The sequence below is a fragment of the Suricata suricatta genome, chromosome 4 (genome assembly GCF_006229205.1).
Source record: "Suricata suricatta isolate VVHF042 chromosome 4, meerkat_22Aug2017_6uvM2_HiC, whole genome shotgun sequence".
NCBI lineage: Eukaryota > Metazoa > Chordata > Mammalia > Carnivora > Herpestidae > Suricata > Suricata suricatta.
The window spans coordinates 140,102,856-140,126,762 of record NC_043703.1 but is presented as its reverse complement, the minus strand read 5'-3'; the positions used below and the strand labels follow the sequence as shown (position 1 = coordinate 140,126,762).

At 38.0% G+C, this 23,907-nt stretch overlaps 2 protein-coding genes and 1 non-coding gene across 6 annotated transcripts in view; 2 read left to right on the top strand and 1 right to left on the bottom strand.

Annotated features, from left to right (window-relative positions):
- The window catches only part of SLC30A6 (solute carrier family 30 member 6), a 42,840-nt gene extending 29,596 nt beyond the window's left edge, over positions 1-13,244 (top strand). For all 4 annotated transcript variants that reach the window (XM_029937986.1, XM_029937988.1, XM_029937987.1 and 1 more), the window contains 4 exons: positions 1,557-1,659; positions 2,783-2,830; positions 3,809-3,877; positions 9,779-13,244. In XM_029937986.1, coding sequence (XP_029793846.1) covers positions 1,557-1,659; positions 2,783-2,830; positions 3,809-3,877; positions 9,779-10,282 — 724 coding nt within the window. In that variant the 3' untranslated portion in view covers positions 10,283-13,244. The remainder of the gene's footprint in view (positions 1-1,556; positions 1,660-2,782; positions 2,831-3,808; positions 3,878-9,778) is intronic.
- Positions 4,359-4,557, top strand: LOC115290851. Its single transcript, XR_003908258.1, has one exon. It is a non-coding gene; the product is annotated as a U2 spliceosomal RNA (small nuclear RNA).
- The window catches only part of NLRC4 (NLR family CARD domain containing 4), a 39,539-nt gene continuing 28,132 nt past the window's right edge, over positions 12,501-23,907 (bottom strand). The window contains 1 exon segment of the mRNA XM_029937984.1: positions 12,501-14,300. Coding sequence (XP_029793844.1) covers positions 14,011-14,300 — 290 coding nt within the window. The 3' untranslated portion in view covers positions 12,501-14,010.

Here is a 23,907-nt window from a genome sequence, read left to right as displayed (position 1 = left end):
TTTTAAAGTTGTTGTAGTCGTCATGCTGTACATTATATCCCCAGAACTTCTGTTCTCATAACTGCAAGTTGACCACCTTCACCTATTTCTCCCACCACCCCAACCCCCTGCGTTTGACAACCACCAAACTGTTCTGTTTCTCAGGAGTTTGGATCTTTAGATTGCACATATAAGGGAGATCATAATAGTATTTGTGTCTATCATGCTATTGTAAATGGCATGACTTCCTTCCTTTTTTGGCTGAATAATATTCAAGCCAGTGTGTCTGTCTATGGATGTTTATATCTCATATTTTTTATCTTCATCTATCAGTGAATACTTGGTTTCCATGTCTTGGCTATTGCAAATAATACTCTTGTCAATCAGTCTGATTGGATCTTCCTTTTGAATACTTATCTGTCCCCTCTTTCCCATTCTCATCGCTGCTCCCCAAATTGAGGCCTTATCATCATCATTTCCTTGGTCTATTTAGAATAGTCTTCTATCATTCTCACACATCTCTAGTTATCTTCCGTTTTGCTACTAATGTCATCATTCAATATTGCAAATCTGGCCATAATATTTTCCTGTTTCAAAATCTTCCTCTTTGCATATTTAAAAAACTGAAAGTTGCTGGCATGGTAAACCCCCACCAACCTCACTGGCCGCCAGCCATCTGTATTTGCCTGCTCCTACTTTCGATGCTTTGTCAGCATTGCTGGTCTCACTGCCTGTGAGCCCTTCCTCCCGTCGCCTCACGCATCTTTGAAGAGTCAGTTCAGATGTCTCTTTTTCTATTTTATAATCCTTTCTGGATTATCCCTACCTCAAGAGGCTTGTCACTCACTCCTTTGTGCATCCTTGATACCCTATAGGACGTCTCCTTTTCTTTACATGGTTATCTCCTGCTATTTCAAAGGTAGGGACTAGGTCTTTCCTCATGTTTCTATTCCCAGGATGTGGGGAAAAGTAAAAAACAAAACAAACAAACAACAGGATCAGCTTGTAATCATTGACATTGGCATTGGTATTTTGGTCTGTCTTATTCACGGACAGTCTGAACTACTGATGAGTGTTGCACTTTAGCAACCACATTCCTTTAACGAATTCCCATAGAATCTTACCTTGGGTAACTCCTGAGGAATTTCAAAAATTCTTAGTAATAATTGAAAAGTTGTAGTTTACAGGAAAACTGTTGGAAGCACTGATGAAGTACATTAGTCTTCTCTGTATCAGAAATTACAAGCTGAAGGTTATTTGTTGCAACAAATGAATATATATGAAATCTTTCTCATTGACAAGTAGATTGAAAATACACAATGAGGAAATGTTCCCATTGTTTTTCTTCACCATCTCTTCACACTGCTGAATAATTACTATTTTCGACTAAACTTTGGCGAGAAAGGATTCCCAAAACTTTTTTTTTTTTTTTTTATGTTTTTGAGACACTCCCTTTGCCAGTGGTGGCCATTGTGATAAAGTCCTGTCGCTTTAGATAATTGATGTGTTGGAAGATTGGATTGTAAGAAACCCAGGGATGCATACATTTGAGATTTAAAATTGATTTTTCCTTTCAGTAATTATTTTGCTGTGGACACTGCTTCTGCCATAGCCATTGCTCTGATGACATTTGGCACGATGTACCCCATGAGCGTGTACAGCGGGAAAGTATTACTGCAGGTGAGTGTCCACTTTCAATGCACATGCTTCATATTAGCCAGGGTTTTCTACCAGAGTATAAAATTATATGCTCTTCCACCAGATGTGAAATTTTTAGCTATTGGAAGGCCCCATTAGAAACGAACTCAAACAGTAATCTCTGAAATCTATATAGTAAGAACCAGATGAAATTCTGTTGGCTCATAAGATATGCATAAATCTTCCTGTATTTATAAGACAAAATCATAAACTAAAAATATTTTGCCTCTAATAACGTTTCAAGTGAAAACTGTGTTACTTAGAAATATTTTTGACATACTTATTTTTCCCTAATAAATATGCTTTGGCTATTATATAAGTCTGGTTGTGATTGTTTTCTTATTTCCTGTCATTGAATCAGTGAGACTTCTAAATTTCAAACTTAAAATTGACAATGACAGAATTACTCCTTATGTAAACAATAGGAGCAGCTGTAGACAAGCACCTGAATGTACAGGGAGATTCGCAGGGATGGATGTGTATGTAAGCACTGCCTTCCTTCTGTCTTCCCCTCACATCCTTTCTAAAACTCAGGGGCGGTAGTTTTATCTCCAGAAACAGTAGTAACAATAAGATAATAGGTGTATAGTGCTGTGCCATATACAAAAGCTTTTTAGTTGGTTGGTTGAATCTTGAAGAGTTGTTTGGGTCTAGAGTTAGTGCTGCTTTGTGAGATAAAAACATAAGCATGGGCTGATTCTTTTTTTTTTTAGATTTTTTAAAAATGCTTATTTTTGAGAGAGAGAGAGAGAGAGACAGTACAAGTGCGGGGGAATAGAGAGAACGGGAGACCTAGAATCCAAAGCAGGCTCCAGTTTCTGAGCCATCAGCACAGAGCTGGATGCGGGCTCAAACTCACAAACTATGAGATCAGGAGCTGAGCCGAAGTCAGATACTTATCCGACGGAGCCACCCAGTGCCCCAGCCTGGGCTGATTCTGGATATTGTCCCACTAGTGGAGCCGGTTGAAACTCTCTTCCCTAAATCATGATAGGCTATCAAAGCAAAGGCTGGCATAAAATCCAATTTTTTAGTTTTAGGACTACTGTGCAAAAGTTCTTTTATCTCTTAAGTTATTCATATTTTATTTAATTTTTTTCTCCAGACAACGCCACCTCATGTTATTGGTCAGTTGGACAAACTTATCAGAGAGGTAAGGTCAAATAGTAAATAAAATCATTTTAATTTATAATTAGAGAATGGAAAGAATGGGTACAGATGTATATCTATATTTTATTTTAGGGGAATTTGTGTTCTTTATAATAAATAACACAGTAGGAGATATAACATAGTGACAGAAGTACAAAAATTTGAGGAATTGCTCAGTCTGGAAACTTGAAATAAATGTGGAAGGGAAGGTAATGGTCTATTGACCTCTCTACTAGCTGTGTAAATGCTCTGGTTTTTATGAGTCTATATTCAAATCTACAATTTTGATTTAAGTCAAAGGCCACTTTTACATGTCGATTGCTTCCTCACTTAACATATTGATTTGTATGTTCCGATTTTGTATTGTATAAATACGTACCTGCTTACTAATTAAAGGAATACAATAATTTAATTATTTGGATTTTGAGCATGTTTCAAACTACTGATTGCTGGTATCACAGAGGCCACTGTTGTCAATATAGCTGGCTGTTTGTCAGCCTGTGTCATTGTACCAGTAGACCATACACTGTATATCTGATCTTGGAGTTTCCTTTCAGCCCACATTCAGATAACATCCTATGTTGTGCAGAAATTTGTTGAAAGGGAATGCAGAGAAAGAAATGATAGAGAAAACTCCCAAAAGTGGGGGTAAATCTAATACCACCAGTACTGGGTTTAAGTATATGACATCCTGACAAAATGAAAAGAACCGTCCTCTGTTCCATAAGGAGGTGGTGAAGGTAGGTGGTAAAGACCTGATTCTAAAATGTTTGACCCACACAAAAAATGGAATATAAGGCCTTGGCTCACTACTGAATGAGTAAAATTATACCTTGAATTGTCTAGGACTTCTCTTGGCTAGTGTGTTTCCTCATGCAGGGTTTGGCCAGGTGTTTTCTAGGCTTAGATCAAGTCTGTAGTGTGACTGAACTGTGTTGGATATGTCAAATATGAACAGCTCTGTTTCTTTGTCCTTGATAAGGTGTCTACCTTGGATGGAGTTTTAGAAGTTCGAAATGAGCACTTTTGGACCCTAGGTTTTGGCTCATTGGTATGTTTTCCATATTAATGTAGGTGTAATTTATATTTTTTATTTTTTGTTTATTTTTTCTTTTTTTTTAATTTTATTTTATTTTTGTAGGTGTAATTTAAAACATAGTTTATACTAACTTGTATATAATTAAACAATAAATAAAATGATACATAGTTTATAATTTTTAAAACTGAAAAAAGCACTTTAAAAAAATTTTTTAGAGCCTCTGATTACCATTTCTGTTTAATAAAGTCTAAAATGTAGATGGATTCAGAAACCTAATTGAGATTAGTTGAGGAATATTTTTATTTTTTTCCTTTAAAACTACTGTTAATGGTCTTTTTTTAAAGTTTTTTTTTAATGGTTATTTATTTTTGAGAGAGAGAGAGACAGAGTGTAAGCAGGGGAGAGGCAGAGAGAGAGACACAGAATCCGAAGCAGTGTCCAGGCTCTGAGCTGTCAGCCATAGAGCCTGATGCGGAGCTCAAACTCACAAACCATCGCTTCTCGGCCTTTTGGCTAAGATCAAGTGTAGTATCTGTTCTTATCAGTTCAAACTCACAAACCATCATGAGATCATGACCTGAGCTAAAGTCGGATCCTTAACTCACTGAGCCACACAGGTGCCCCTCCATGTTTTTGATATTAACCTTAAAAATAAGACCAGTTTGTTATTTTACTAGCAAAAAAGAGTTTATTTGGGAAGAGCAGAGAATTGCAATTAGGGATAAGCAAGCTACAACAAAACCACAGGCAAGTCTGAAGAACAAAAGAGAAGAACTCTCTTCTGTAGAGGAAAGGGGGAAATGGAAAGGACTGTTAATGAAAAATGCAGGAGCGCCTGGGTGGCTCAGTCGGTTAAGCGTCTGGCTTCAGCTCAGGTCATGATCTCAGGTTCATGGGTTTGAGCCCCATGTTGGGCTCTGTGCTGACAGCTCAGAACCTGGAGCCTTTCTTTGGATTCTGTGTCTCCCTCTGTCTCTGACCCTCCCCTGCTCACGCTGTTTCTCTCTGTCTCTCAAAAATAAATAAAAAACCGAAAAAAAATTTTTTAATAAAAAAAAAAAGAAAAATCCAGCAAAGCAAACCGCAAGTTCTAGTGGCTTTCACTGCCTGAGTTGTGATAGTCTCTCATTGGCTGCACTGTCAGAGAAGGAGGGAAACCTCTTTCTTCCTGTTGGTATTATAAAGAAGTAGCCAAAGTAGAATGGACTTTACCTCTCTTCCTGTTGAGTCTACAGTTGACTAGAGGTGGGAGGACCTAAGAGACCCTCCCTTCTGGTTTCCCATCTCCCATTTTAGTAAGTTTTCCTTTTATTTTTGCAAATCCAGATTGTACCTATTACCGGAGAGACAGTTATGGCATGGTTCCATTCCTGTGCCAGAAATGGTGAGGAAAGTATAGAAAAGTACTCAGAAAAAAAATTAATCACTGTAATCTTATCATATAGAGAAGCCTGCCAGGACATTTTCTTATTTATACGTACCTGTTTTCTCTCCTTAGAAAATGAAACAATGCAGTTTATAATTTGCTCTTTTCACTTAATGTATCATTTACAGTTTGTCACTAAATATTACTTTTCTGGTCAAATTTTTTTTCTCTTAAATGTGACTTGATCCTTGATTAGATGCCCCAATGCCGCAAGACTTCCCCCCCGCTCAAGTCCAGTAATTTCACTAGACTATGTCTTGCTGTTGGTTATTTTGGGTCAGTTACTCCACATTACTTTCAGTAATGTTATTGCAAAAACATTTTTTAACTTTCAGGAAAGTTTTCTATAATTGTAATTATTAATATTTATTTTGTTCTCTTGCTTTTAGTATCTTCTTTGGGATCTCCTATTGTAAGCATGTTGGATCTTTTGTATTCTTTCAGTTCCTTATTATATCTTGAATTCCTTTGATTTTTAGAACTTTCCTTCTCTTCACCTCTTATTTCTTTTATAATATGCCTGTATATTTATTTGCTTCTGTATTCCTTCTAGTCTGGTCTTCATTTCTCCCCCCCCCCCCGCCTTTTTTTTTTAAAGTTTAGTTATTTTGAGAGAGAGCGAGTAAGCAAGGGAGGGGCAGAGAGATCATGACCTCAGCCAAAATCAAGAGCAGAACACTTAATGGACTGAGCGACCCAGGTGCCCCTACGCTGGTCTTCATTTTTGAAGCAATTGTTTTTCTTGTATTTCTGGTTTTCATTGCATTTTTTGAGGTATTTTTTTAATGTTTATTTATTTTTGAGAGACAGAGACAGAGACAGCACCAGCAGGGGAGGAGCAGAGAGAGAAAGAGGGAGACACAGAATCCAAGGCAGGCTCAGATAGCTGACAGCTCAGAGCCTGACGCAGGGCTTGAACTCACCAACTATAAGATAATGACCTGACCTGAAGTCAGGTGCTTAACCCACCCAGCCACCCAGGTGCCCCTCATTTTTGAGGCTTTTGAATGCTGATTGATACTGTTTCGTGTGTTTCAGCTTGTTTTGAAGAAGGAGGTCATGGTTCTCATTTGTTTTGTAGGTAAATCTTTGAGGCAGTCTTATGGAATCTGTACTTTATTCTCTTTTTTTTCCTTTTAGTAACTTTGTGTGCGATTTGGATTGTCCTTTTCTCTTGCTCCTTTTTATGCAAAATTGTTTTCCTGAGCTTTAAAATAAGGAAGGGTTACGGTAGTGTATTTGAATTTATGGTTCGAAAGCTCCCTCTTCTGATGAGTCTGTGAAGTGCAAGTTTTTTCTTTCTCCTGGCTTTTTTCCTACCATTTGTATCTGCACTTTGTTGTCTGTTGTTTCTGCTGTGTCGCTCAATTTGGATTCTGCCCCCAGTTGCTTCTTCTTGAGGTGGGGCTTTCTGCTTGAAGGGAGCTTGCTTGGTTACTTTGGAGCTCACAGGGCTTCAGCTGTTCCCGCTCTTCAGATCTTCCAGCAAAACCCCTCCCAGTTTCCCAGATACCTTTCTCAAATTTGCTGTCCTAGACTTCGATTAAGTACGGGTTAGCTGCTTTGAGGTTTTTAGGTCCATCACGCATCCTGTTGCTTCTTCCTTCACAGAGGCTGATACCTTGCAGGTCTTACACCTTGTGATTAGGATTTCTTGGGCCAACCATGTTACTTAGTTATTTTAATAGATGTTGTCGTAGGTTTTTGGAGTTGATGTCTTAGTTTTGGGCTTTCTGGGGATACTTGGGGAATTTCAAAAAAGTGCCACCATTACTGCTGTCTTTCGAGAATCCCAACATAATTTTTATTGGCTGCAGTTTTACATTTGAATATGCCATCATTTACTTAATCAGTCCCTTAATGGCATTCCATTTTTTCCCTTATAAACAGATCTGGGAGGAACATTTTTGTGGAATAATCTTTGCACATACTTGTGATTATTCTTTAAGATTAATTTTTAGAAGTGGTTTTGTGAGTCAAAGGATATTCACACCGGGGCGCCTAGCTGGCTCAGTCAGTAGAGCATGTGACTTGAACTTAGGGTTGTGGGTTCTAGCCCATGTTGAGTGTAGAGATTAGTTAAAAATAAAACTTGTTTTTAAAAAAGGATATCCACATTTTTATGGCTTTTGATATAGCCAGTTTCTTTCCAAAAATGGCTATACCCGTTTACATTCCTTTAGGAATGTAATTCCTTCAGGAACGCCACCAATTTTTAATCATTCTTATAATTTTACCAATCTTAATAAAATACAAGATAAGTGTTTATTTAGCTGGGTGGCTTATCAGCATAAGGAATTAAGTCACCCAGCTGTTCAGAACACTGCACCCATGTAGTACTTAGTTAAGACTAAGGAAAATATAAAACAAGCTTTTGAGCTCCAAGGATAGTTGTCACAACTGAATTAATACACAACTGAATTGACTGAATTAATAATGCAGACCCCATAGTCACAGAAGACTCTGTTCAAGCTCCTGCTTAGAAATGGTTTTCACAAGGGCACCTTGGTAGCTCAGTCAGTTAAGTGTCCAGCTTCGGCTCAGGTCATGATCTTACGGTTCATGGGTTTGAGCCCTGCGTCGGACTCAGAGCTTGGAGCCTGCTTCAGATTCTGTATCTCCCTCTTTCTCTGACCCTCCCCTGCTCACGCTGACTTTCTCTGCCTCTCAAAAAAATAAAATAAAAATAGAGAAATGGTTTTCACTTATTTTAATTGCTTTTATTTCCACAGCAGACTGAAAGAGGTTATGATGTCTTTTATAGTTTTGTCTAGTGATAACTGTGAGATGGTAGTGGGCAAGAAAAGGAAGAAATCAAAGGTGACTTCATTTCTAGACATGGCTTGTCTTACATGAAAATAATAAACTAGAAGTCAGATTCAACCATTATAGATATTTTCTTCATTTTCTGATTGGCAGTAAGTCACTACCGCTAAAGTCATAGATTCAGACACATTGTAAGTAAAACATCTACTTGTATTTGGTTAATTTATGTGAAGCTTATTTGTTGTTATAATTTTTTATCTTGAAAATCTGAGTTTATCTAGAAATCAGCATTGAGCATCTACTGGACACTTCGTTTCATTTTATTTACTATTTATTTTTACTTAAGTTTTATTATACAAATGGTACCTGATTCTTAGAAAAATTAAAACTTGTAACTAAATCAAAGAGATAGAATAAAAACCTCTAATAATTATACTATCTAGAGATAAGTGTTGTTGCTCTTGGCTATTTTTCTGTCTGTGTGTGTTTTAAACAAAATAGGATCACTGTTCTATTATTTTATTATCCACTTTAAAAACATTATATGTGATAAATATCTTTTCAATAAACAGATTTCTAGCCGTCTTTGTAATGCCTGGGGTTCTCTCCTCATAGTAACCCAGGCTAGAAACCTTGAGATCATCTTTGATTAGTCAGACCATCTCCCTCATCCACTGCATCCAGTTGGGTATCCATCTAACCTGTAGAAAATCATGAATCCATCTGTCTCTTCTGATCCCACTATATTTGTCTGTCTCGGCCCTCTTGATTTCTAACTAGAGTGTTGCAGCCATTTCCTACCTAATTAGCAAATCATTCATACCCACAGTTTTTCTGAACTTTATTTTACATCTGATTGATTGCTCCATATCATGATTTTTAGAGTCCTCTCCTAGCCTTTTAACCTTACTGCCTGTTTATGTCTCTTTCTTTTTTCCATCCTTTTCCTTCCTTCTTCCTTTCTTTTCTCTCATTCATTATTTTTCTGCCCCCTGAAATATTTGTACTTCTTTATCTATTAGTAACATTGTTATTCTGTCCTAACATGCCATGTATTTTATTTTACTTTTTATTTTTAATGTTTATTTATTTTGAGAGAGAGAGAGACAGACAGACAGACAAACAGAGCACGAGCTGGGAAGGGGCAGAGAGAGACATACACACAGAATCCAAAGCAGGCCCTAGGCTCTGAGCTGTCAGCACAAGCCTGACGTGGGGCTTGAACTCACGAACTGTGAGATCATAATCTGAGCTGAAGTCGGACTCTTAACTGACTGAGCCACCCAGGCACCCCATGCGTCTTAACTGCTGTTCCCTCAGCTTAGAGTGTCTGTCTCCACCTTTGGAAATTACATTTCACTATCAACCCTTGATCAAGTGCCCTCTTTTTTTTGAGTCTAATCCTTAATTTGAATTAGCAGCTACCTTTTCTGCCCTTCCACTGCACTTTCTATATACTTTATATTCTGCATTAGGCTATATTTTTTAAATATATTATTTTAAAAAGTCACATTGTATTTGAAGAGTCACATAATTTTATTAACTCTTCACATTGACAGCCCTTGCTGTCTTTAAGGAATATCAGGACATCGTACTTCCTCTTGTTTTAAAGAAAAGACCAAGTACAGTTACAGCCAAATCATAAATAAAATGTTTATTTCTAGTGGAATTTTCAGTGGTATAATCTAAGCATCTCTTCCCTACGATTTTGCCCCCTTTAGGCTGGATCCGTGCACGTAAGAATTCGACGAGATGCAAATGAACAAATGGTTCTTGCTCATGTGACCAACAGGCTGTACACGCTAGTGTCTACTTTGACCGTTCAGATTTTCAAGGATGATTGGATTAGGCCTGCCTTACTGTCTGGGCCTGTTGCAGCCAATGTCCTAAACTTTTCAGATCATCACATAATTCCAATGCCTTCTTTAAAGGGTACTGATGATTCAAACCCTGTTACATCGACTCCAGCTAAACCTAGTAGTCCACCTCCAGAATTTTCATTTAATACCCCTGGCAAACACGTGAGCCCCGTTATTCTGCTCAACACCCAGACAAGACCTTCTGGCTTGGGTCTTAATCATGGACACACACCTTACAGTAGTAGCCTGCTTAATCAAGGACTTGGAGTTCCAGGAATTGGAGCAACCCAAGGATTCAGGACTGGTTTTACAAATATGCCAAGTAGATACGGAACTAACAATAGAATTGGACAACCAAAACCTTGATGTACTGTAGTTTAATTTATTTTTATGAGGAATATTGACTTCTTGGTTCCAATTTATTTGCTAATCCAGCTGTGCACCGACTGTTCAATCATTTACTCTAAATGTGAGAGAATAGTAGGTTTGTTCACATTACATGAAACTGATGAAACTATATTTTTGTAAAATGTTTTTGGGGCAGTGAGAACCTTCTAAATGTTATGGAGTTAAAATGGGCTTCCTTTAGAAAGTGTGTTTCTCTGATTTTGAATTTTGTTATTTTTGGTTTTGTAGTTGACTGCAGTGTGATAGACATTATAAGAGAACCACATGATGGAGCAAATCTGTCACATTATTAAAAGTATAATATCTTCTTCAGTGAAATTTATAAACATACTTCTTGAATAATGATACACACATTTTAAGAAAGGAAAAAAAAACATCCATTCTAAAACTAAAAGTCTCTTGTATAGCTTTTCCAAATTTAATTGCTACCTTTTTTTGAGGTCCTCTTGACTTGTGTCTTACAAAAGAAAGCAAAAGTTCTTATCAGGAATTTTAGAGCATATTCTACTATCTAGCATAATTTTAAATTTTAAATTATTTTTTAATAATTTTTTTCATTAAAATATTTCAGTAAACTTATTAATAGTCCATGGTTCTCAAAGTGTTTTATTTTGGTTAAATGAATACGAAATCCTTTGGTAATGTGCAATGAAGGAATCCTAGTTTTCTATATAATTTAATCAAATACTGACATAATAAAAGGAAAAAACAAACCCCCCAAATAATGACATAATGATGGAATTTATATTTTTTGTTACCTTTTCATTGGTTGACTTTACTCTCTCACTTTATTAACAAAATATATCAAATATATTACCAAAATGTATAGAATTCCATGCATAATATGGGATTTGATACCTGTTCAAAGTTGCATAAGAAATTTTAGTTAACATTATATAATTTTACCAAAACATAATAGACCCTACATTACAGACTATAGTATTGTTATATCTGTAACAGGCAATTTCTAACTTATTTTGTTTTGCTTTGTCAAAATCATAAATTGTTAACTGTGGTGAAGTATGAGAATCATGTGGATTATCTTATTTTTTGATTATTTTCGAAATGCAGATGTTAGGGACTTGCCAACATGGTCAGTATTACTTATAAACAGTATCACAAGCAGCAGTCACAAATTACCTGAGGTAATTTTTTAAATTTAATCATGAGTTTTATGATTAGAGTTTTAAAAAGGTATTCCGAAGGTGGATTCAACTTTTCTGGAATCTAGTGCTCCTGGAGATTTATGACTTCCAGCCATCAGCCAGTTATGTAAAGAAGATTTTTGTTTTTGTAGAAATGTAAGTTGCTTCAATCAACTCATCCTCTTTTAAATATGAATAACACTTCCAAGTCTGATTTTACAGTGGAATAACAAACATCCAAGAAGCCATCTCTGTCAAGCAGAATTATAGTCATCCTGTAATAAGTGACCATATTCCAACTTCTGCTTGGTGAAGAGTTGGTCATTGTCTTTAACATCTGCAACCCTGTTCAGGCATTTGACCTGCTGAAGAAATAGAGCCCACACCACCTTGACTGCTGGGAAAAATGAAACTTCATAAAATGGAATAAGGCGACCTGCTCCTTGTCCTTTGTCTTATGTTCTCCGACTCTTTGTATACCTATGATTGGACTACAGTTACAGGGCGGCTTTTCCTCCATTGACTTCATCGAAGTGAGTAACGCATGGAATCTGAAGAACTACCATGTACAGAGGGAGGATTAAGAGGTATGTGCTGCCCCCCATACCTGTCTTCTCCATTCTCATGGGATTTCTAAAGTGTACAGGTACTGAACACAGTTCTGCATGAGATTGAATGCCTGTTTCCTCAACACCCACTCAGAGGCAACACCTGTGTAGTGGTCCCACCGAAGGTGCTTTGACACCCACCTACACCGTTTATGAAGTTTGCTGTGGGTTCTGAAGAAATTGGCTCTACTTGCTGAAATTCACTGATGCCAACTGCTGCAGGTGACCTTGGTCCATGCATGATTATATAAAGAAGTCTTATTTGCCAAGCTCTGGCCAGCTTCTGGATATGAAAACAAAAACTTGACCAACCTAGGTCTGTAGGCAATTACCTTTGCTAGTAAGTCTTGCCACAGAGTCATATGAAGCTAAACAAGGAAGTTTTAATTGAGCACTTGGTCTGTTGTTTGTGATTAAGAGCAAGTTGTATGGAGCCTGATTAACCCTGTCTGAGAAAACACCATAGTGTAATGGAAAAAACACCAGACTAGAAGGCAAGATATTACGATTCTGATCCTGATGCTGCCACTATGTAAGTAGTTTTGTTATTGTGGGCAAGTCAGTTAACTTCTCTCAGCTTTATCATCTGTAGAATTGGGACAGGGATGGATTAGGTAATCTGTAAACTATCAACTCTAAATTTCCTTTCAGTGACTACCTCAGCATAAAGGCCAAGTGTTACCTACACCAACACCCAAGCCATTGATTTGAGATGCCATGAGTATAGAAGGTGAACTGCAGGCTAACACCATTTAGGTTTTTGTTTATTTCAGACTTGATTTAAATCTGTTAAGATTAAGCAGATTTTTCTTAGACTTCTTTCTTTGTAGGGAAGGATTATTTTGGATGTTTTTGGAGAAGAGTTTAGGACAAGGTACCTTTAGCTTCCTTGGGTACAAAAGAATCGGGTACATTTTTCTTTCTTCCTTAATCTCTAAAGATAACAGTTGGACTTACATACATGTATCAGCAAATGGAGAGGTCCTGAATTTCAAGCCTCTGATTTAGCTGCTCGTGAACTGCCAGTTTTTTCCTTGACTAAAGAATGCTGATCTTTTTGGAGTCTAATCTGCTTATATAAGAAAATGCTTTTTACATTCCAAATTGTTTGAATCACACTGTTTGAATAAAGAACATACATGGAGCTTTCTCTCTGATCTTAAATAATTTTGGCTTGTTTCTTTATTCAGTAGCGATATGTTGGTAATTTAATTTAATTCAGCAAATACTTGTTGAGTATCCAGTACATGCCAGACACTGTACTAAGTAAATGTGCATATAATAGATCAAATTTTGTGACCCGTTCCCGAGATCAAAGGGAATGCATGGATAAGTGATAGCACTTGAGGTACGTGGTAATCCTACTTGTGATGAGACACAGAATGATAGCTCATGTTGTCAGATGAAATGCCTCCCACTTCCTCCTCTTCTATGGGCTCATTTTCTTTGTATTCTCCTTTTATCTGCTTTCTTTCTTTCTTTTTTTGAAAAAGGAAACTAAGGAAGCACATTTCTGTAGAAGAGGCCAGCCTCAGAGGTCATGAAAGGAAGACAGAGTTTGGAAAGAGCAAGTTAGGCAGACACTGTTGAGAAGGATAATTTTTGTTTTAATGTTTATTCTGAGAGAGACAAAGTGTGAGCAGGGAGGCGCAGAGAGCGAGGGAGAGAATTCCAAGCAGGCTGCACGTTCAGCACTGAGGCCGATGCAGGTCTTGATTTCACAAACCATGAGATCATGACCTGAGCCAAAATCAAGAGTCAGACACTTAACCAACTAAGCCATCCAGGGCCCCCAAGAAGGATAATTTTTTAGGTTATATAATGGACTGCCATATACCTTCAGACTCTTGCACTGGATGAGCAAAGATTTTTAGGTCACCAGGCTGAAAGTAATGGGGTCCCTGGAGCATTCATAGGCTTACGGTGGCTTTATTTAAGTTACTAGTTTAGAAGCACCTTTAATAACACTAATATCATCATCATCAAACTGCCACCCAACAAGCCTACCTTCCTGCAAAAAAGTTAATTTAGATAACACCTGGCCAAGTTTCCTGACTAATGCTGCGTCAGGTAAAAGTCTGGTAGTACTGAAGTAAAAAAAAACTAATTGCTTAAGATTTTGAAATACATTCATGAAGGCAAGCCATCCATCACTGCTCACACAATTTCCTGCCAAACCCAGCTGCTGGAAGTTTTTCAGAGGGTTCTTTTCAAAAAATCCACCTGGATTAAAAAAAAAAAAATAGAAGTATGTTAGTTGGAAACGATACAATTTTCTAAGAGAAATGGCTGTTTGAACCAGTGTTTTGCTTCAGAAAGAAATTAGAATTCTCTATAGATAGGGCAGTGATTATGAATCTGTTCCATCATATTTACAAGTTATATTTGTCCTAAAGTGTAAGGGAATCTGGTAGATAGTAATTAGTAGAAGTATAGCAAACCAATATAAATGAATTGAATATTTTTTCACTTTTCCTGATTCTTCCAAGGAAATGGAAAATTGCTTTAAAATTAAAGTATGAGGGTCACCTGGGTGGTTTAGTCAGTTAAGCGTCTGACTCTTGATTTCAGCTCAAGTCATGATCCCAGGGTCATGGAATTGAGCCCTGTGCTGGGCTCCATGCCGAGCATGGAACTTGCTTTTAAGATTGTCTCTTTTCCTCCCTCTTCCCCTTCCCCACACTCATGTTCTTTCTCTTTCTCTCAAATTAAAAAAAAATGAGGTGCGAGAGATACTATTAAATATTTGTCACTGTTTTCAAAACTAGAGTCAGACTTCAATCTTAAGTCATTTCCTCTTCTTGAGAAGCAAACACTAACTGTTGTTTCTTTGTGTATGGAATGTTCCTCCTAACTGTACGCTTGAGTAAGTGAGACCCTTCTGGCATTGCCTTTTTTTAAAATGCTCCTCAGATTCTTGAGCAACTTCTTCCATGCCTTACAGAATAGGGCATTCCTACAAAGGGAAGGTGGATATCCTAGCCAGGAAGTCAAAATAATAGCCTGAAGGAATAGAGGAGTCAAAAAAAACCCCAAAAAAGTAGATTTCTGGGTCTGAAAGATTGCATAAAACAACACCCACCTGCCTGGACTGCTCACTTTTGGACTGTTAACAGAAGAGTGAAATAAAGTTCTGTCTTCCATAAGCTGTGGTGTAGGCAGATCTCTTGTTATACCAGCTCAAGCCTGTGCCCAGCCTAACTCATACACAAGGCCTCGCTTTCTCCTTTCTTCCTCCTTCCCCTGAAGAGTCCTTCTTTATTCCTTATAAGCAGCTTTCTCCCTGCTCTCTTGGACTTCAGCCTCCTCCCCTTTTCCATGTGCTTCCCAGCATGGCATGCACTCAGCCAGAATACCGGTTGCCACTTCTTGTGTCTCTATATAAGGCTCCTTCCCTAAAGAGCAGCTTTTCTCCTTCTCTACTAGCAGGAGAACAAATTTTACTCACAGGAACTTAACAAAGATTTTAAAGCCAGAATGTTTCCCTAAGCATTGCATTATTTTATATTCCAACCCAGGATATGAAGATTTTAGTTTCTCTAAGTTCTGTTAACACTTGGTATTATCTTTCCTTGTTATTATAAACACCCTAGTAGGTGGGAAGAGGGATTTCATCATGGCTTTGATTTGCACTTCCCTGATGGCTAATGATTTTGAGCATCCTTTCTGGCTTATTGACAGTTTATGTTTCTTTTTTGGAGAAACGTCTGTTCAGATCTTTTGCCTGCTTTAAAAATTGAGTTATTTGGGGCACCTGGGTGGCTTAGTCATTTAAGCGTCTGACTCTTGATTTCTGCTCAGGTCATGATCTCATGGTTTGTGTGTTTGAGCTCCACATCAGGCTCTGCCCTGATAGCACAGAGCCTGCTAGGGATTCTTTCTCTCCCTCTTTGCCCTTTCTCTGCTCGTGCTCTCTCTCTCTCAAAATAAATAAATAAACATTTTAAAAATTGAGTTCTCTTTTTATCAATGACTAGTAAGAGTTCTTTATATATTCTAGATAATAGTCTAGAAAATAACAATGCCATTCCGTGGGTTCTTTATTCACTTTCTTGATGATGCCTTTTAATAGTTTGTGATCTTGATGAAGTCCAATTTATTTATTTTTTCTTAACTTGAATTTGATTGTAATATCTAAGACTTTGCCTAACCTGAAGTCATGAAGGTTTGCTCCTAGATTTTCTTCAAAATTTTTTGTTTCAGCTCTTGCCTTTAGATCTTTAATGCATTTTGAGTTAGTTTTTTTTATATGGCATGAGGGAGGGGTCCGAAATCACTCTACTTTTCCAAGGTTGGTTTAGCTATTCTGGGTTTCTTGAGTATTCATATGAATTTTAGGATTAGCTTATCAATTTCTGGCAAAGAAGCAAGTTGAGATTTTGATAGGGATCACATTGACTCTCTATATCGATTAGGGTAGGCACTATTGTCATCTTGGCAGTATTCCATCTTCCAATCTAGGACCACAGGATGTCTTTCAATGTCTCTTGTGTAAAGTGGGGTCTGCCAGGTTTTCTATTGTAAATTTGTAATTTTCCCTTTTTAATTGGTAAATATCATGGGTGAGATACTAATATCCTTTTACTCTTCAAAGTTTTACCCACTGGTTTTAGCATCCACCAGTTGATCTTTCCTGTAACAATTAGTAATTTGAGGATTGCCTAGTAGTGAAACTAACCAAAAACTGCATCTCAGGTTAGTTTTTTCTCTTTATGGAAAAAAGTTTAATTATATCTTCAATTTATATTATATCTATGGATTAAATTTTCTCCTGATTCTTGAAACAGTTTGGTAAATTATGTTTTTCTAAAACATGTCTTCTTTGTCTAAGTTTTCAAATTTGTTGGTGTCATAGTTGATGGATTTCCATATCTTTTAAATCTCTGATTTATCTATAATTATGAATCCTTTTTCACCTTTGGTTTTATTTATTTACTTATTTATTTGTTTGTTTATTTAGCACAGGCATGGGAGAGGCAGAGAGAGGGATCTGAAGCAGGCACTGTGCTGACAGGCAGCCTTTCTCACAAGTTCACAAACTCCAACTACAAGATCATGGCCTGAGCTGAGGTCAGATGCTCAACCAACTGAGCCACCCAGGTGTCCCAATGCCCTTGATTTTTTTAAACAAGCTTTATTTTTTTAGAACAGTTTTAGATTTATAGAAAAATTGCAAACAGAGTACACAGAATTCCCATCCTCTCCACACTCAGCTTCTCCTATTTTAACAACTTTCATTATCATGGCATATCTGTTGCAATTAAGAAACCAGTATTGATACTTATGTTGATAGTGTATTGAGATTTCTTTAGTTTTTACCAGTGGTTTTTTTCTGTTCCATGATCCCATCCAGGATATCACATTACCTTTAATCATCATGTCTCTGTAGGTTCTTCACAGAACCTCTTGTCTTGCAACAATTTCTCAGACTCTCTTTGTTTTTGGTTAGCTTGACAGTTTTGAGGACTCTTGGCCAGGTATTTTGTAGGAGTCATCTGATGTTTTTCTCATGATTAGATTGGGGTTATGCACTTGGGAGAGGAAGATTACAGAGGTGGAGAGTGCCATTTTTATTAGCTCATGTTCAGGGTGCCTGCTGTAAACATGATTTGTCACTGCTAGTATTGACCTTGATCACCTGGGTAAGGTGTTCAGTTTGTCCTCTGTACAGCTACCCTTTTCCCCTTTATATACTATCACCGAGAAGTCACTATTTGCAGTCGGTGTGTAGGTAGTGGGAGTTATACTCCACTTTCTTGTGGGCAAAGTTATCTACATAATTACTTACAGTTCTTCATGAAAGATTTATCTCCTCCACCATTTATTTATTCAGTAATTTATTTATATCATTACGGACTCATGGATATTTTATGCTTTGGGACATAATCCAATTCTATTTTATTTTTCCAATTGTTCTAGCTTTTTTTTTAATAGTTTATTGTCAAATTGGTTTCCATATAACACCCAGTGCTCTTCCCCACAAGTGCCCTCCTCCATCACCACTACCTCCCTTCCTCCTCCCCCTCCCCTTTCACCCCTCGGTTTGTTTTCAGTATTCAATAGTCTCTCAGGTTTTGCATCCCTCTCTCTCCCCAACTGTCTTTCCCCCTTCCCCTCCCTATGGTCCTCCATTAGGTTTCTCTTGTTCTCCTGTTAGACTTTTTTTTTCAAATGTTTTATTTATTTTTGATACAGAGAGAGACAGAGCATGAGAGGGGGAGGGGCAGAGAGAGAAGGAGACACAGAACAGGAAGCAGGCTCCAGGCTCTGAGCTGTCAGCACAGAGCCTGACGCGGGGCTCAGACCCGTGAACGTGAGATCTGACCTGAGCCGAAGTCGGAGGCTTAACCAACTAAGCCACCCAGGCGCCCCTCCTGTTAGACTTATGAGTGCAAACATATGGTATCTGTTCTCCGCTTGACTTATTTCGCTTAGCATGACACCCTCGAGGTCCATCCACTTTGGCAATGAGAAAGAATGTTCTAGCTTTAACTAGTATGAGTTAGCTGGTTTCTGTGTCACTTTGACTTCCTCCTGTTGTTGTGGGTGTTTTTTGTTTTTTGTGTCTGTGTTTTGAGCACTTCCATACTTTTCTCATACTACAAGATGTTTTAGGCTTATACATTTCCTGCCCTAGTCTTAGAATCAGCCATTTTGTCAAAGTGTGCTGGTTCCTTTTATTAGAGAATGGTATTAGAATCCGAGATCTGGGTTCAAGGAATGCTTATTGCTTCTGAGGTCTCATTGCTTCTAGGCCTCTCAGCTGACAGAGCAAAGAATATGTGTATGTATATGTGTAAGAAAAACTCAATTCATTCTACCCCCAGTTTCTCTCTTGTGTGTCTCCTTTACTGTGCATACAGAACACTTTAGACACTTCTGGTTGTCCAATGTGTGGAGGCTCTCCCCCACACCAGCAGTCCTGTGCAACGCCAGGTGGATGTCCCACAAGTTAACTCAATTCTAGCACTGTCTACCTGGAAGTTGTGTCAGATCCCACAGGGTAAGGGCTCAGTCCCACCAGACTGCTCCATCCCACTTCAGATACCAGTCACAAGTAGTAGGTTCCCAGATTATCCACAGCTTCTGTCTGCTTGGGCTACAAATTGGAGGTTCCCATATGCCCCTCCTCATGTTTGATTAATTTGCTAGAGGGACGACCGAACTCCAGGAAACTCTTATATTTACCAGTTTATTAAAGGATATGCAAAGGATACAGATGAACAGCCAAATGAAGAGATACGTAGGGCAAGGTCCGGGGGTATCCCAACCACAAGAGCTTCTGTCCCCATGGAGTCTGGGGTGCATCACCCTCCCAGTGTGGGTTTGTCTGCCAACCTGGAAGCTCCCTTAATCCTGTACTGTTGGGACTTTATGTTCAGTTTACCCTCTGTAAAGCTGCTCTGCTCCCTTTGCTATGCTATCACTGAGGAAGTCACTATGTGCAAGCCTGATCAATTGTTAACTCAGTTTCCGGCCCCTCTATTCTTTGGAGGATGAGGGGTGGACATGAAAATTGCAAGCTTCTAACCATGGCTTGGTCTTTCTGGTGACGAGTGCCCATCCAGGAGCCCACACAGAGTCTTACCACTTAGGAAGTTACAAAGGTTTCAGGCATTGTGCCAGGAACTGGGAGTAGAGACCAATATGTATTTTCTATTATTTCACGATATACTATATATATATATTTTTTCTAGATGTAACCATATATGTTAAGGTAAATAGGAAATGAGTTCATACTGATGTCTCTAATTCTAAGCCATAACCACATGGATTATTCTATATACTAGCCTTCTTTGGCTGTAGATTCCTACCATGACAAGAAAAACCTGGCTCCTACCATCTGCCATCCATTTACTTAATTATTCCAGTGTAAATATATATAGCAGTATCAAAATTGTTAATCTATATCTCAACTAAATATAACTTTATAAGTTGGAGTTCAGTGCTTATGTGCAGTTTATTTAGCCTTTAGTTTTACAGATCTCTCATTTCCTAAATTATCTATGACAGCATTTTTTTTTCCTTTATCCCCTAGTAAAGTTGATTCACAGTTTGTAATACAGTTAGAGTGTTTTGAATTCTTCATTCCATGGTCAGGTTTCCCAGACCTACTAAATGATTGTTTTTTAAGTTGATTTTTTTAAAGTAATCACCATACCCAGTGTGGGGCCCGAACTCATGACCCTGAGATCCAGAGTCATATGCTCTTCTGACTGAGCCATCCAGACGTCCCATAAATGACTTTTTAGTTTTCATACATTTAGGTTCACTCTTTGCACTATAAAGTTCTGTGGGTTTCAACAAATGCATTGTGTCGGGTATGCACAGTTAGAGTACCCTGCAGAATAAGTAAACTGTCCTAAAAAAATCCCCTGAGCTGTACCTGTCTGACCCTTCTTCCCCTTCATCTGAGCTAGCAACCCCTGAACTTTTTTTTTAATTGAAGTATAGCTGACATACATTATATTAGTTTCAGCTGTACAACACAGTTATTTGAGAATTACAAACATTATGCAATGCTCATAAGAGTAGTTACCGTGTGTCAGTTATTATTGACTATATTCACTATGCTCCCTATGCTATATATTTCATCTCCACGATTTCCAGTTATACAGTGCAAATTCTTACAGGCAACACACTAATTTTGAAGCTTTTCTTCTTCATATTTTTTAAACAAATTTTTAACATTCTGAATTAAGAATTTGCATTACATAACTGGAAGTTTGTACTTCTTTTTTTCTTTTAAATTTTTTAAAATGTTTTATTTACTTTTGAATTTTTTTTACAGTTTTATTTATTTTTAATACAGAGAGAGACAGAGCATGAGAGGGGGAGGGGCAGAGAGAGAAGGAGACACAGAATCTGAAGCAGGCTCAGGCTCTGAGCTAGCTGTCAGCACAGAGCCTGATGCGGGGCTCAAACCCACGAAAGTGAGATCTGACCTAGGCCGAAGTCGGAGGCTTAACCAACTGAGCCACCCAGGCGCCCCAGAAATTTGTACTTCTAAGTCCCCTTCACCTATTTCTTTTTTTAAAAAATTTTAAAAATGTTTATATTTTAGAGAGAGAGAGACATAGTGCAAGCTGAGGAGGGGGAGAGAGAAGAAGACAGAATTTGAAGCAGGCTCCAGGCTCTGAGCTGTTAGCACAGAACCTGATACGGGACTTGAACTCACAGACTGTGAGGTCATAACCTGAGCTGAAGTCGGACACCTAACCAACTGAGCCACCCAGGCACCCCCTCCTTCTCCTATTTCATCACCCCTCCTGCCATCCTTCTTCATCTGGTAACTACCGGTTCCCTGTAACTATGACTGTTTCTATTTTTGTTGTTGTTTGTTTATTTGTTTTATTTTTTTCGATTTTATTTTTTTTAATTTTTTGTTTATTATTGAGACAAAGAGAAACAGAGCATGAATGGGGGAGGCACATAGTGAGAGGGAGACACAGAATCCAGAGCAGGCTGATGTGTGCTGATAACACAGAGCCTGATGTGGGGCTTGAACCCACAAACCGTGAGATCATGACCTGAGCTGAAGTCGGGTGCTTAAGTGACTGAGCCACCCAGATGCCCCATTTTTGGATTTTAGATCATATGGTATTTGGCTTACTTTGACTTATTTCAGTTAGCATAATACCCTCTGGGTCCATACATATTGTGTGTGACAAGATTTCATTCTTTTTTATGGCTGGGTAATATCCCACTGTCTCTACATACCACATCTTTATCCATTCACCTGTCAGTGGACTTTTAGGTTGCTTCCATACCTTGACTATTATAACTAATACTGCAGTAAACATAGAGGTGTATATATCTTTACAAATTAGTGTTTTCATTTTCTTTGGATGAATACCCACAGTCACTGAACTTTTTGCTGTGCTTTTCCAAAATGTCATATGATTGGTTTCATGCTTTATGTAGCTTTTTCAGACTTGTTTCTTTCACTAAGCAATATGTGTTTAAGTTTCTTCTATGATGTTCCCTGGCTTCTTGCTCACATCTTTTTACCACTGAATAATATACTATTGTATGGCTGTACCACAGTTTATCCATTCACCGTTGAAGGACACCTCCATTCCTTCCAGTTTTTGGTGTTAATGAATAAAGCTACTACACGTGCCTGTCTCTACTTTGACTAATGAAATTATTTTTTAAAATTCTTTTTAATGTTTTACTTATTTTTGAGACAGAGAGAGACAGAGCATGAGGGGGGAGGGGCAGAGAGAGAGGGAGACACAGAATCGGAAGCAGCCTTCAGGCTCTGAACTGTCAGCACAGAGCCTGATGCGAGGCTTGAACCCACGAACGTGAGATCATGACCTGAGCTGAAGTCAGAGACTTAGCTGACTGAGCCACCCAGGCGCCCCAGACTAATGAAATTATTTATGTCACTCAATCTTCTGTTTATCAGTTTGGCTTGACTTTTTTTCTTTTTTCTTTTTTTTTTTTTTTTTTTTGAGTAAATTCTACATGGGGCTTGAACTCATGATCCTGACATCAAAAGTCTCATGCTCTACTGACTGAGCCAGCTGGGTGTCCCAGTCTTGCTTGACTTTTATTTTGTTACTCTTATTAAAAAACCAACTTCAAGCTTTATTAATCTTGTTTAGTATATTTTTATTTTCTGTTTCATTGACTTATATTTATGATCTTGTGATTACTCTGATGTTTTTTGGGCTTCTTAAATTAGAAACTCACTGACTTTGGCCTTCTTTAATACAAAGATTTAAGGCTATGGGAATTTTATTCAAGGCCCGCTTTTGCTGCATGTCACAAGTTTTGGTACATAGCATTTTCTTACCGTTCACTTCTAAATGTTATTGATGAAATAGTAGCGTACCTATCTGCCACACTGTGTGATATTCCCCAGCATCCTGAGTATGCATACAGAAAAAGGGGAAATACAGGACAATCCAGGCTTAGAATTTGGCTAGGAAAGTACATTCCAACTACTATATCTAATTTCAAACCTCATATTGACATTTCATTTTCTCCCTCCATCTCATCAGATAGTCTTTCTTCAGTTAGAGAATCTATCTCTCATTGTACTTTCTTCATTTCACTATTGTGTCTGTCACACATATCCATCATTGAATGTTAATGCCTAAATTGTCTCGTGATACTGGAGACTGTGACAGTTTCATAGGGGGTATAAGAGATGGAGATGGGAGAGGGGGATTGAGTGGCACCGGGAACCTGAATTGACGGAAATGGTCAAATATCTCTTTGAGAGTATGGAAGCACCAATATTACGTTTAACATAATCTGCTGCTAAGAACTATAACAATTACCCTTCATAATTACCCACAAGCACTCAGTATATTTGGTACATCCGTAATTATACTGGGCTCTTCTTGTAGAAATTGACAAGTGACTGTTCTCCCCACCCAAGTCACTTGGAGAAGAAGGAAAGGAGCCTCTGCGGAAGGCAAGGTGACACAGATCTAGAGACACATGGAAGTAGAGCCAGAAGTGACCATAGAAACTGAATCTAGGCTGGCATCCTGGGCAGAATGTGTATTCGGGCACTGTTTTTGTAAGCTTCAGGGTGTCCCTTCCTTTAGAGGAACATGAAATAAATTTAACGGGTTGCAATCAGCATCTGTTTTAAGTGAAATAGGACAGAAAGAATAGAAAATAACAGATTGTGTCACACATGGCATAAGATAATTACTTTCTGTGAAACTTTTTTAATGTGTGTCTATGTGTATATTAGATCATGAGATAAAATGTATTTTTAACTGTGGGTCATAGTCAAAGTTTAAAAGACTCTGGACAAGAGGCTTAAAGCAGACATCCAATTTAAATATGGAGGTGCAAAAGGAGC